Source organism: Malurus melanocephalus, unplaced genomic scaffold (assembly GCF_030028575.1).
Source record: "Malurus melanocephalus ecotype Western Australia unplaced genomic scaffold, MMel_1.1 scaffold_113, whole genome shotgun sequence".
In the NCBI taxonomy this organism is placed as follows: Eukaryota; Metazoa; Chordata; class Aves; order Passeriformes; family Maluridae; genus Malurus; species Malurus melanocephalus.
Window position 1 is genome coordinate 2,090,877 of NW_026623345.1, and position 14,917 is coordinate 2,105,793.

The 14,917-nt window shown below is 42.8% G+C and overlaps 1 protein-coding gene across 1 annotated transcript in view; it reads left to right on the forward strand.

The window, feature by feature from the left end:
- DCAF12 (DDB1 and CUL4 associated factor 12) overlaps positions 1 to 10,471 on the forward strand; it is a 32,001-nt gene extending 21,530 nt beyond the window's left edge. The window contains exon 9 of the mRNA XM_057369650.1: positions 505 to 10,471. Within this exon, the coding sequence (XP_057225633.1) occupies positions 505 to 663 (159 nt within the window). The 3' untranslated portion in view covers positions 664 to 10,471. The remainder of the gene's footprint in view (positions 1 to 504) is intronic.
- The last annotated feature ends 4,446 nt before the right edge of the window (positions 10,472 to 14,917 follow it).

Below are 14,917 nucleotides of genomic sequence, written 5' to 3' on the forward strand. Positions count from 1 at the left end.
CACTGATTCTTAAATTAGATTTGATATCTTTATATTTTCAAATGTAATCTAACTTCTAGTTTTCAGAATCTCAAACAGAAAATAAATTTTCTTTGTCTAAAACCATGGTAATCTAATGTGGTACTTGGAGTAAGACAGTTTTAATTTAATCATATGCTATTTTAGAAAATGTGGCTTCCTAAGGTAATGCCATGGCAGACACCTGASTTTGGTTTCCTGTATGTTATCATGAAACAGTTAATGGCTTTGTTTAACTTAGCTCCATTATCTGTCATATCACTGCAATATCTCTACCTTTACCKCCCCCTTCCAATGTTTGGCCTAAAAGTTCTCAGAAAAAGCTTCAGGACAACTCTGGTATCTTTTAGTGTACCTGTATGAAGCTGCAGGATTGTTACGAGGAAATACCTCTTCTTAGAGGTTCCCAGAACCACCTTCTGCTTTTGTGAAACAGGATTTTGGGGGTGTTTGGCAACAATAACGATCTAAACTTTCCTTTAACAGAGCCATGATGAAACCTGGAGGAATTATTTTTCTGACATAAATTACTTCCCAAATGCTGTTTACACCCACTGCTACGACTCGTCTGGAACGAAACTCTTTGTGGCAGGAGGCCCTCTTCCATCAGGACTTCATGGGAATTATGCTGGTCTATGGAGCTAATGATAACTCTTTATTGTGATGCAAATCTTTACAGAGATTTCCACTTTTCTTTTCCTTTTTTTAACAACAAAATTGTGTGATGCCATTGATTTCCTGATTTAAACACAAGTTATTTTTTGGCAGAGTTTTCTGTCAAACTGTCTCCAACAGTTTTGTACATCTTTTTGAACCAGGTTTTTGCTTTAACCTCCTTGATCCTTTATATGGAGGCGTTTTGAAGTCCTTTTTTATTGTATTTACTCCAAATGACTCTTCCCCCCATTTAGGCTGTCTTGGCCATGTGCCCCCTCCTCTACTTTGCTGTGAGGTAGGATTCCTTTCTTATAGAGTGGTTGCTCCTGAGCTTTCTGTGAAAGTCTCGGGGCTGCATGTATGCAGGTACTTTGTGTCAGTTACATTACCTGGAGTGAGGACTACTTGTAATTAAAAAATATTAAAAATATTTATAAAAGATAAGCTAAACTACTTTATCTGCAGAGCCTGACCCTGGCCTGGGTTGATCTTATTTTTTAAAAGTACAAGTCTAATGACACTGTTTATACATAGAGGGATATGGTGATTTTAAGCTGTACTGACTGGAGCCCAGGGATGGATTCCCTAGGGTATTGCCCATCAAATCCAAAGTGCAGGAGTTTTAAAAAGTGCATTTGTGTTTGAATGGTAGTTTTCAGCAGTGCCAGAAGCAAAAATGATCTGTTTCTTCACTGCCTATCCCAGGTATCAGCTTGCACAACTGGAGTTTGTATAGGCTGTTCTGCAGCATGGCTGTTGCAGGGTGACATTACATTGAGGGCTGCAGAGGTGCTGAGAGGAAATGGGGGCTAATTATTCAAAATGAACTAAATCTGTCTGTTGTCCAGATGAAACATAGTTTCTGASTATGCTGTTAGGGTAGCTTTTAAGCTTTTCATAAACTGCCTAAAACCTAGGACCTTTTTTATCCCAGGTTGTGGAAATTATTCCCTTTTTTGCTGTTTTGGTTGGCCATCTGCTCAAATAAGCCAATGGAATAAATAAACTATTTTTTTTCTCCAAGATTAAAGAGTGCATCTTGGACTTTACTAATGCAAGCGAGAAGCTTTCCATGAAGGAGGATAGCTTGGTGTTACCTCACTTTTGCACTAGCATATGCTGTAGGAGAGGCTCAGGCTTTTCCCAAACCCCCTGCTGCCTTCTGCATTCAGACTCCCTCCAACTTCACCTGGGACTGGGAGGGGAGAACAGGTCCAATGCTCTCAGTCCAGCTGTGAAGTGTGTGCATCCCAGGGTRATGGTCTTGCCCAATACACAGCTAAAATGCAAGACTCCTGTGTATTCCTCCTTTTGGCAGGCACCAAGATCTCAGCTTGTTACTGATGCCTGTTTCCTCTGCTGGAATTAATGCCTTTCCGCTGACATTCATGGAGCAGTGTGCCTGTACCTCAAAACTTTGGTGCCAAAAGGACAGTTGGTTGAAGCTGAGAGAAAGGACAAGGCTGGCACATGCTCTGTTCTCCTGTTTTGTGGGAGATCAGAGCTACAAGTGCAGTTCCTGCCCACAGCCCAAACATAGTCAGCATAGGTCTTTGCAGTCTCTCTCATCTTCATACTCAGTATGAAGTGAGTGTCAGGCATAGGATCCAGTTGGTATGCATATGTGGRTGGAAATCCTACAAGGAGCAGTTCCCTCTCATCAGGGTGGAAATCCTGGCACAAGAAGAGCTCTCTCCCAGGTGTGCACCTGTCCCAGAAGTATAATTTGCACTGAGCACCAACACAGGCACTTCACTAACAGATCATCTTCCGGTGTTTCATAACTGTACTTCCTATTGTGATCTCATTGCTTAAACTTCATCAGTTCAAAGTACTGTGTGTATGGCTAGTCAGGCTATTCTCTGAAAAGGGCAAATTGCATAGCATGGGGTAGCTGCTTTGGTTATTTTAGGGGTTTAGAAAAGTGGAAGTATACAAAGAAAAACAAGTCTTGGAGAAGTATGGCAGGATTTGTAATTCTATTGCGAGTGTGTATGATCATTCTGTCCCAAGGACCATGTTCTGCTTTGTTCTTTTTTTTAACTGGGTTTGGTTTGAAGTTTGTTGGGTTTTTTTTTTAAGAAACTAGGCACTTGAGTCTATTTGAGTGACTCCTACTTCAGTTCTGCTGAAGTAACATTTAGTAGCTGAGCATTTAGTGTCAGTAGTGCCAAAGGAAAACTCCTGTTCTGGAAATTCTAGCCCTGATCATGATCTATTAATTGAAGCATATTTTGGGCCATGATGATGGGAAAAACCTATTTTTGTGGACAGAGATTCAGCCTTCAAACACACAGGCTAATTTTTCTGCAGTTTCCCAAGTTATTGAAGAGGCACCACTGAAAACTGTCCCTTCCTGCTGACTCTAATCTCTAAAAGTACCTCAGTATGAACTCCTAAAGCTTGGTAATGTGACTGCCCTTTTCCTCCTTTTTTTTCTGCATAGGAAGCTCTGCACAATTCTCAGATGAATCTGGACAATGATGTAAAATGCCTCAAGTCTCACATGCTTCTGTGTATTCTGGTTTCAGGATGCTTTCATGCAAAAATAACTTCTCATAGGAAGGGAGCCATCTTTGTTGCTGTATGAAAATCCCCACCAAAAAACTGGAACCAAACTAGATAATGCTTCAAGGACACTAGCAAATTGTGCCAGAGATAACACAATTTCTAGCCAGTTTCAGTGGTTTTAAATGCTTAAAGCAATACAAATGTGAAGTTTTCAGAATGTTTTTGTGGTTGGTCATACATCACTTTTGTTCCAATCACTGTTAGAAATTGAGGCAGAGAAAGGTGATGATGATTTTCCAAATGTCCAAAGATGAGTGATAGGAGAAAAATTCCATTTTTCTTGTCTTTGATTTTGTTGCCCAGTTGGATTAGATATCTGTTGAAATTAGGATCATGGTTAGAAATGCATAATTTCCCATGCAAGTACACTAATGAATGGCTGCACAGCAGGGAGTCTCCAGGCTCTGAAAAGAGGTGAGTTTGCAATCCTTTTTGTTCAAGAGGCCATATGTCCCTGCAATGGACTGAGCTCAGTCTGCTGACTGCACCTCAGTAGCTTCTTGAACAGCTTGCTGTGTGCTGCTGAGACCCAGTCACACGCATATATTCAGATCATTTTAGCTTCTCCACTGTTTCTTCAAGATTTTCCTTCCTTGGTCTTTCCTGCCTACTAGAATGGTTTGTTTGGGGTTGTCTCCTTTAACCCAAATCGTACCAAACTTTGCTGTAGAGATACTGTCCTTGCAGAGAWGACTTCCGTTGAGCAGGAACTGGCTTGCTGACATTTTGTCAACCTGTGCTCAAGACCTTCAGTTTGCTTTATTTTTACTGGGTAGAAGGTGAAGGCTGGCTCAGGCTGTTGAACTGGGCAGTTTTCCTTGTACGTGTTTGATATGATTAGACAGTAGCAGTCTGTTCTGGGTGGGGAACATGCTCTGGTTTATCTCGCTTGAAAGAGAGAAAGGAACTTTCAGTGTAACATGCCTTCTGACTGGCTGTTATCGGCTTCTCAGTTATACGGAATCTTCTGAGCTACCAGGGAGTGTAGAAGGCAGTTCATTTTACGGCTCAGCTCTTTTCAGTACACTTACATGTTAATTTGGGTATCWTTAGGTATTACATTTCCAATATTCRTAACAGGTAACCAAACTAGTGAGTCAGATATGGGTTTGGTAATATCTAGCATGTAAATATTGGGTAGCAACTCGTAGCATCCAGTAACAGCTGGATSTTACCTCATGRGACATTCCTGAGGAATCAGAAGCTMCTTTYCAGTGGTGCCTGAGCACAGCAAAAAGTGTTGTGCGCATCTTCTTCACTAAACATCTTATTCCTGTAATTGCTCCGGCTTCCTCCCTTGTACTGTCAAGTTTTGTAGGGAGAATTCCTAGTGCTCTCCTCTGGTGCTTTCTGGGAYTGCAGTAAAGAAGTGAGTCCATTTGTTTGGTTCCCTCATCAGTACTGCTGGTGTTAGTTTGAGGTGAGTAAATTACCAAAGAGTAGTTGTTAGTAGGTTTATGTTCCTAGTCTCAGTTGTTCATTTTACACACAGATCCATTTTTAAGATCATTGCTGACCTTAGCCTGTTTACTGAGGTTACACATATTGTGGGTGACTCTTGTGACTCTCTTCATGAGAGGAACTTATGAATTGYATTAAGGGGTTTATATTTGCTGCCTCCATTTTAGGGTTTTGTCAGCTTTTTATATATAAAAGATTAAGATACATGGGGATCATTCTCCTCCAGAATTTCATCCTATTCCTTCACCTGAGCACTTGCTTTGTATATTGCTTGCAGCTGCRAAGTTAACATTAAATTGATGATCCAGCTACGTCCAGTGGTGCTTTGATGTCTTAATTTGTGCCACTCAGCTGAGAGGCATTTACAGGCCTTGTGAACTGCTGTGCCTCACCTGGTGCAGGTGTGAAACAAAGCAGGCTTGCCTAGACYCTTCACCGAGGTCAGTTGTTTGCTTCGTTTGCAAGAAACCAAGGACAGGTGGGCTGTCAGTTACTGCATGTGGGAAAGCAGCAGCATCTTTCAGCAGCCAGGTGGTTTTAGTGGTCTGATAACCCTTGTTTTCAATAAACCTGATTTTCCAAGGTGTCTGGTATCTTCTTAATTAGCTTCTTTTTCAATTGCTGCTATGACCGAATTACTGGAATGGGGTACAGCTTGTTCCTAAGGAATGCTGTTGCAGAGCTGTGTGTGATGCAGGTGGAGTTGATCCTCTGGCTAGCCCATGCTGAGCCAGGGACTTGTGATCTAATAGGCACAAMATTTTTAGGTTAAAGACAAGTGAAAATCCCTGTGTGTCCTGCTGGCCTCACCACAGTCTGAGCCCATGGTGTGACCACAACTTAAAATGCATTTCTGAGTGTTGCAGTGTCCTCAGTAAGTTATTTGAAAGTCTGAAGGAGACACCCAGGACAAGAGAGAGTGGAAAAGAGAACACAGCCAAATCTTGTGTGAGGTGCTCTCCTTTTTCACTGTACGTGAGCACTTTGTGTGGTGAGGATGAGCAAGGGACACCAGAGAAACAGTGAAAGCTGAACAGTGTTTGGTGTGGYTCTCGGGACTCCTGAAGAATTTAAAAACTAGAGGGTGTATGTGAAAGCTTAACAAGAAACATCTTTGAGAGATCAAGTATATATCCATGACTTTCTTGTTTTCTCTATATTAATTTTCAAGGATAAAATTAGGAAGTATCGTTTTGCTTGTGATGCTGAGTTTCTTCATGAAAACCACATGGAACTTGGCTAATTAAAAGAAACCTCTTGCAGAAAGGAATCTTCCAATTTCCTAACAGTCTTTGCCACTAGTATCCTTCTGAGAGCAGTATGGTCTAAGAAAGTGCACAGAGTTTTAAAATGGAGTGCCAGKGCTGGCAGAGTTGAGAAAATGTGGGCTGTCTGACTGTTTCAATACCCAGAAAACCACCAACACTTGATTGTATATGAATTGTGGTCATTGTACTGAAACTGAGAGSGTGTATAAAACCTCTTGCAACATAATGCAATGTCTTTAGTCCTAGATTGTTTTGAATTYATAATCTTGCCTTTAGGACAAAAAGTTTAGGAGTCAATACATTGTTTTCTTAGGAACTGCTTTTCTAGACTCCCTTACTAAAAGGGAAATTTCAGGTGCTCAACCTTACAATCTCATTAAAYTTGTAATTTGTATTGGCCCATTCACTTGGTCTCTTCATTTCCAAGGCCTCCCACAGTCTCAGGGTATAAATCACTATGACTCATCCAAATAGTACCGAAACGGACCAACCAGAGGTTAATGTGCCTTCCTCTTCTGGTACCTTGATCTTTGTAAAGTTATCTCAAACTCATCACTTTCTTAGGGCTGGGTATAGGCATTGTCTTTTTCTAAGATGTATGTGTTGAAATTGCAACAGGATTGTACTGTTATTTGTGACTTGCTCCATTTGTGTTAGGATGTGGTGTAGACACAAATCAATGCACTGGTTGGTCTTGGTATCAGTCTTRTCAGTTGACACCTCTCAGTGCTGCTTGTATGTTCATGTGTACATAAATGCTGGATATTCCCCACTGCCTGTGATGCATAAAATGCCCAAAATACACAGGGTGTTTTAAAATGTGCAGTGATCACAACTTATTGCCTGAAGGTAGAATGTCCTACAGTGAACTGGTTTTAGTGGATTTTTTTCCCAAGTATTTTTAATAAGATTCAAAGCCTTGAGGGACAAAATAATCAGGACTTGCTGATACTTGATGGATTTTGTTCTGAATCCAGGGTCTGATGTTTGTTAACAACTCCTCCAAATCCATCCAGCTAATAGAGGCTTTCTCATTGTTTCTGTCATGGGCTGTATCAGAAACAGAGAACCCTGAACTACTACAGAAGCTGTCAAGCAGAGTAGTAACAGYTCTCTTCAAATATTACAGTGCACATTTTTTAACTGTAAGATAAAACTGTTCAAAGTTATTGATGCAGCTTGCAAATAGAACAGTGGGAAATGGTGGATAGTATGTGAAACCATCCTGTCTGCACATGGGGATCAGTATTCTGTTACCTTGCAAATTGTTTCTCTGAAAAGTTTTGTTGGGATTTTTTTTCAATACAAAGACATTATACATTTGGCTTAGTTTCTAAGGATATTTTTGTTTACAAACCTCAAATTGACATCTGGAAATTGGACTGTTTYTGTCTGTTACGTAGACTACGACTGATTCCTGTTGTCTCATAAGAGCATGGAAATAGGAACATATCTTCACTTGCAGTGGCCTTCCATGGGCATGCTGGTGCATAATTAACTGAATCACAGTACTACACTCTGTTGATCCATGAGGCTACCTTTGTATTTAAAATCAACATGATCAGTCATCAGTATATTGACATCAACACATGGTCATGCAGCTCTAAGGTCTGTGTGTTCTGTTCTAACTGTATGTGTTCTGTCTGTACTGTGGTGCAGACTTACTCTGGAGAACTTCAGTAAGGTGCTGTTTTACTTTTCAGTGCAGAACAAATGGATTTAACTTAGTTTTCTATCTTTAGCATCTTCCTCTTCTCCCATTTTTCCCTAGTTCACTTTTAACAATCAGTTCAAAGCTGTCCGCCTATTCTGAAAAGCATCAAGTCATAATAAAAAGAAGACCTGTAGCCCAATGTGGCAAGATCACTGCTTTTACCATAAACTTCTGTGACTGGATGCCTGTTTTGCAAGTGGAGACTAAACCCCTGCACAGTTTACAGAAGAAATTCTCTTGCCTCCATGTTGTTCAGTGAATATCAGCAGATCAGGAAGTGGAAGTGCCCTGCACCTGCACCCAGTGTGTTTGTCTAACTGATCTGTAGTGGTTTAGCCAGAGAACTGACATCTCTGGCTGCTATTTAAGTCTTGACTAAAGGTTTCATTCAGGGCAGTGCCAGGAGAGTGAGTTGCTGACTTGATCCCATGTAAAGGCTTCCTCAACAGATTTTTTTTTGGGTGGAATTATACAAGAGTAAGGATACAAGCAAAGCAATAATCCTCTGCTCCAAAGAGAAAAATTATTCTAATCTGTTTTGGCTAGGAAGCATGACAAAGGCTAGCTATGCCAGAGGTGAGCTGGCAATGGAGTGTTTGAAGGGTAGGCCTTGAGGGTTTGTGCCATCATGCCTTAGATCACTGCAAACTAATTGCTCTCAAAGCTTTCGAAACTGGTGGTCATCCCTCTTCAGATGAGATGTGAAGATGGCATGGGGAAAAAACAGTGGTCACTCAGTCTTCCTCTCARCATTCAAGGTTACCAGTGCACTTGTGTCTTTGTTTTCATGAGTGGCTATGATTAATGTGCTTCACAGCTGCCACCAGCCCCTTCCACATACTTTGTGCAGGGATGATGGAGTGAAAGAGCCTTCTCTGCATTATCCTCCACTTGGCTGGTTGTTATCAGTGCAGGGGCTAACAGGCCAGCTGTGATTTACAGCTTCAGCTGCTTGCTGTGGGCTTCTTCCACACTGCAGGTGTGATGTGGGGCTGTTATGAAAAGAACTGGGTAAGTAACTTCTGGTGGGTTTTGCCACTCTTGTTCAAAATGCTGTCTCCAGTCTCAGTCTCTTGTCCCAGCCTCACTCACATCTTGCCACCCTCTGACATGCAGGACTTGAGYAAGTCCCCTGTTCTCTCATGGTGTACTCGTTCAGGTACCAAGTTCTGCAAAGCCTGGGGGCACCTGTTAGAGCCCTACTACACTTTGAAATTTTCACACTTGCCTAGGCAGTGGTTTGCTAAACTAGGACCTTGCTCACAGTGTCCTTATTCATTTTACTCAGCTCTAGGTATCTCCCCAGACTCTYATATCCCTTTCAGTCTAAAAGGGTTTGCTCCAAAGCCCATGGAGTCAATTCCTGTACTGCTGGTTTTTGCAATTCAGTGGCTTTTCTTTTTCTTGTTTTTATTCTGGGGTTCACTGCAAATGTACAAAACCATACTGACTTTCTTAACTCCTGAACATAGTACAATGGTCCATCCTGTGGCATCAGAATTATATGTCTACTCTCAAAGTGCACTGAAGCAAGTATCTCTTAGACAAACAAGGGGRAAAACAGCTGCATATACATGGGTGAAAAGGTATGAGTAGGATAGGTGAGGAAGCAGCTTATGAATTTTAAGCATAAAAACAGTAATTGAGGTCTTTTGGGTTCTCTTTTAAAAACTGCTTTAACAGGAGATTAGGTGGTGTTTTAACCAATAGAAATTTGCAGTGTAAACTGAGGTTTCTGTTCATCAATGCAAAATGTGCCTCTCAACTCTAATGCAAAGTCAGCCTCGGTTGCTCTCGTTTGCAATGGAAGATTATCTGAAGACTAATTTAATGTGTTTCTTGCTTTTAAATGTAATCACCCACAAAACAGTCCTTGCTGGTCTTTCCCAAGCACTGTTCAGTACTATCCCTATTTAAAAACAGAACAGGGACTGCATTGCACAGTGGAACCTAATGAATTCCTTGGTTTGAGAGAGACCCTGGAGATGAGTGCAGGTTCCATGTGTTTTAAATACAACTTTAAACCAATTCAGCTATTGTCTCAGACCAGCACAACTTCCTACCTTTCCCTCTATTTACAAAGGAGTTAAAAAGTAAACCAAGCAATACATGAGCCAGTTGATGTGCTTGCAGGTGAAACATGTCTTTTTTTTAAATCTGAAGATTGAGATTTCTCTTGTGGAAGAACTCATTTTGAGTGCAAGAGTGTGGAGCTCAGATTACAGCTCTTCTGCCAGCATGTTCAATGCAATTAAGTATTCCAGACTCTTTTGAAGACCATATAAAAGCTGTGAAAATATAGACTGGAACTGATAATTTTAGGTATGTGTGTGTTGCTTGACTACATGGACAGTGTAACAATGATTTTTACAGATTGGTTTTCCACGTATTAGACATAAATAATTTGCTGTTTGGAGGAAAACTTTTAGTAGATACGTTTCCAGATCAAATTATGAGCCTAGTTTTTTCCCTGTTGCATTAACCGGATTACTGTGTTCACATGCCAGAAAGATTTGCTCTTTGAAGAAGCATGTTAGTGTATGTGGCAATGCCCCATGCACTTTTTAAATACCTAAATCTGTACATTCTCATCTGAGTATTGTTAACCATGCTGTAGTCTGACAAATTAATCTTTTACTACTGCCCTGTTACATAGATAATTGTAATTAACTGCAGTTYGTTTTTTCCACTACTTGAAGTCGTGTGATCTGAAAATTGGTGAACGAAAAGTATTTGTGCATCTTACTATGGGTATCTCTAAATAAAATGTATTTGTATAGTGTGTTGGCTTGGTTGATCTTTTAGTTTATTTGGTGATCGCCCCTTTGCAGGTAAATCCAGGGCAGTTTGGGAGCAAGTAGGCTTGRGTTTCTTCCTGCACCAGTCCACCCTCTGTGTGGACACGACTGATTSAAATGAAACAAAGTGTACTGTTCTTTTTCCTTCAGTGAGTGGATTGATAACCCAAGAGCAGAAACTCAGCTTAWTTTTGGTTTTTCATGGCCTAAACATCAGTTCCAGTTCTCTGTACAGCTGCAGTAATATTTCCGTAGGAAATTTATCTAGGGGCAGAGTTGGGACTGTTACACTCCAAAGCATCTCCTTCCTGTTCTTGTCATCTGGTCTTCATTTGCTCCAAGGCAAGAGTTCCTTTCATTTCAACCACTTAATATTTCTACGAAGGACCTACCTGTTAGAAGTGCTGAACAGCACAGATAATTGTAGCTGCACTGTCAGGTATAGGACTACRGGTTTCAGGGAGATCTTTCATCCCAAAACTACATCTGTAGCACTTTCACATATTTTCAGTGCACAGGAGAAAGAGGCCTTCGTATAGCTTTCCTATTTCAGTGTCCATAATTGGAAGTTATTTTTTTCAGAGGAGGAATGTGTAAGAGGTCTAAGTTTTATGCTGGAGGTTAAAATCATGCCTAAAATCAGCTGCATCCTTGTCTTCACCTTTGGCCTCATCCTGAGGGGCTGGTTTCTATGGACAAACTGAATCTTTGTAAGCAAAGCTTTTTAAGTGAGGTTGGAGACYGCATCTACAGCTGCACCATCTCTGCTCCCTGTAGCAGGCATTACTGATGCTTGTGAATGCTGGAAGAGGAGACTCTGAAAAGATACAARAACACTATGTCATTCCACTGAGCCTTCAAACCAAACTGTTTGAGAGATGCAAAAAGACCCCAAAACCCGTGGCCCTGGAGACAAACAAAACATGATGGGTTGGAGAGGGTTCTGGCAAACAGGGTTACCAACTCCCCACCTGCATCAGATGCTCCATCAAATGCAGCATTCAGAATGGTGTGGGGCCTGATAAATGACTYACAGGACCAAAAATGACTTCACAAATTCCAAAGCTGTTAAGTCTTCGCTAGGCTCCATTTACATGCATGTCCCGCTAAAATCTCAGCAATAAAGAGTCTAAATTGTCCCCAAACAACTAATTTTAGTATTCATCTATTTTGTCTCATCACCTGTCTTGCAGGTCCCCTTGCTTTCCTATTCACAGTATAGATGAATCAGTTTGTTCCTTTATGTAAGGCAGCTCACCCTTATTTTGGGTAAATATTTAGAGGTTAGGGTTTTTCTTTTTATTTCTTTTAGGGAATTTTTCTCTATTTTGTTGCTAAGGAACAACCACGACCAGGTGCTTAAGAGAGACAAAAAGTTACCCGGCTCAGGGGAGCAGGGCACTTGGCTGCACTTCTCTGATCTGAGGGTTTCTCTGTGAAGAACAGAGATCCCGCAAGAACTGGGCTGGAAAAGTGGGGCTGGGACAGCTCCTAGTTCTCTTGCTCTTTCACCTTCGGAGGAAAAGGGTGGAACTGCTGCCTGGGGGAGACAATTTGCTGCTGCCGCCGGAGCCCAGCATCCTGCTTTTCTCCTGCCGTAGGTGAGCCTTTGCTCGTAAGAGCAGCCGTTGTATTGGGACATGAACACCCTACCTCACCAAAGGACCCTTCACCATCGGCTTGGGTGCCTCAGGGAGACCTCGGGATCCCTGAGCCCCTTCCTCCTTCCAGGGAGTCTCTCTTAACCGGAGCCAGCGGCCTCTGTCCAGCCCCCGCTGTTCCTCTGCCACTGCCCCGAGGTTTCTCTGCCACCCTCGCTCGCACCCCCTGCCCTGCTGGCATGCCCCGAGGGTCCAGCTACAGCTGCCGAATTTCTGATACATCTCATCCACCGCTCTGGGACTTTGCTCATTCCTGCCTTCCTAGCTTGCTACTCCAAGGTTCCTGCTACAGGCTCCTCTGGTGTCCAGAGGGAGCACCAGGATCGGCTCCCGCTGTGAGTTCRTAAAGAAAGCCGCCTTTCCACCCAGTCCCGCCACCCGGGGCCACCATTACCGCGTGAGGGAGAGAAAGCCCCGCGGCACAGCGCCCCCTGCCGGCGCGGGGGAATCACCGCACCCGCCCTGCCGGGCCGGGAGCCACAGCGCCCCTGCCGGCTGYGACCGTAACTGCACCAAAGGGGAGGGCGTAGGACAGCCCGGAGGAGGCTGGCACTGGGGTTCGGGGTTTGTTTGTTGTTACTGCAGTTGCTGTTGCTTGTTTACCTTGTCGTATATACCAGTAAAGACCTGCTATTCCTTTTCCCATATCTTGGAGGGAAGCGGGGGGAGTCATATTCTCCATTCCAAGGGAGGTTCCTGCCTTCCTTGGCAGATACCTGTCTTTCAAACCAAGACAGAAAGGATTTTTAACTACTTCATGGCCACAGTCTTCAMTCCTTCTGCCAAACAGTCCAGGCTCCCTCCACGCTTTCTCATTGGCCAYGCTTGACATATGCATGGGTGGCCATTTTCATTCCTGTCTGTGGAACCAAGATGAGATCCACTGTACCCCTTGGCCTAAAGCCTGCAGCCAGTCTATGCTGTTATTGACTATGCCTTCACTGTATGCTACAAACATGTGGCAGTCGACACTACCCCTTTCAACACTCAATCTGCTGCCTGTCTCCAACTCCAGCCAGTTGCTGCAGGTTTGCTTGGCTGTCATCACTTCCCTTCTTGAGTGTATTTTGTTTCTGATCTCTGTGACTTGGGGCCTCAGCTCTTGCCAGCTGGTGGTACTGCTGTTGCACAAGGAGGAAGCCAAACCAGGAGAGGACTGGGAATAGTTTCACACTGTTCTGTTAGTTATTCCTAGCCATAGCTGTACTCATCCTGCCTGATTTTGATTGGAGGATTAGGACAGTCTTTCTAATACAAGGTTCTTTCAAGGTCCAGTAAATAAATTAATAAATAAAGAGATGGTAGGACACAGTGTTTGAATTGCTTTTTGAGCAAGAGTCGCCCATTCTTTGAGAGACTGAGTGACAAAGTTCATAGCATATTAGAAAGCAAGAATCTCTGTGCTTTGTCTCCGAACCCCTCAGTCACTCCTCTGGAAGAACAAATGTCAGGAGGGCTTCAGCCAYAAGGCTCAAGGGACCATGTGGCCAACATGGCTTTTGGGAGCTACAGGTCAGTACTGCCCTGTTTCCTCTTCACTCTCACCTCATGAGCTGGCAGAGGTGAGAGGGAAGGCACCGGCCTCAAGAGCAGAGMTGCGATCAAAAGGTCAGATAGACATTGCTTGAGCTATTTGTGCCAAAGACATAAACAGAGTGAGAATCATGCTCCAGGGATGCTGAAATGCCAGCAGAAAGATTTGTAACCCCAGTATTCCATGCCTGTGGCTTTCTTTCCTCTGTGTTGTCAAAAGTTTTCCTGTCTCAGGGGTTTCCTCTCTCTACAAACTCACTGCAGTACCTGATGGATGTTGAATGTGAAGCACACAGACTCAGCTACAACAGAAATTTTACAGATTCTAGACAACTGGAAAAAAATGTGACTAAGGGTTGTCTTTCAGGAGACTGACATGATTGCTGTAAAACTCCACCCCAAATAACTGCTGTGTTCTGGGCAAGTATTCACCTAGGGAGTAATTTTGGTTAATCTCTCTATACATCTGAGCCCTGAGAAAAGTTGTGGAGCCAAAAGAATGAGTAAGAAAATAAGATTCACTTCTGCAAGTGCTGTAGCAGGGGCAGCCTGTGTCCTGCTGTTGAGGGCTGCTGGACACCACACTGCAGCCAGCCAGTGAGAATGCCAGCAGAGCACTATATAGCTCTTCATGWAGACTTTTTTCCTTCCTGGAAATAAATTCTAAGAGTCATGATGACTTTCCATGTGTATTTATAGGAGCATCTCTTTCCTGTTAATTGCAGAAAGCAAACTTCAGCTTTTTACCAGTATAAATAGGCTTTGACTCCAAAAATAGGCTTTGTCCCTGTTACTTTGTATGCTGCTACTGTTGACCTGGAGTATATTTGGTTTTGGGGAAAGATTAGTTCTGTGCTTTGGGCTGCTCAACTTGTTGCTTAAGGAAAAGGGAAACGTCTGGAACTTGAATGTGTATTGGTCCCAGGACCCAGGTCTCAATACCAGCAACTTGACTCAAGTGGGCTTTWTGCCAGTGATCACAACTCCTTGAACCCAGCAGCTCTGCAGTTCTCAGTCCAACTCACTGTCCATATAYCCAGTGTGTAGTCCATCAGTTTGTCTGTGAGACTCTTTCAGCAAACACCACTGAAAGCTTTGTTCAAACTGGGCAGCACTCCCTCCTCTTCCCTCATTTATCAATGCAGTGATTTCATCACAGAGGATGACCAGGTCATCCCGACATGACTTCTCCAGTAAAAATCCATGCTGACTACTGCCAGTCACCTTCTTGTCTTC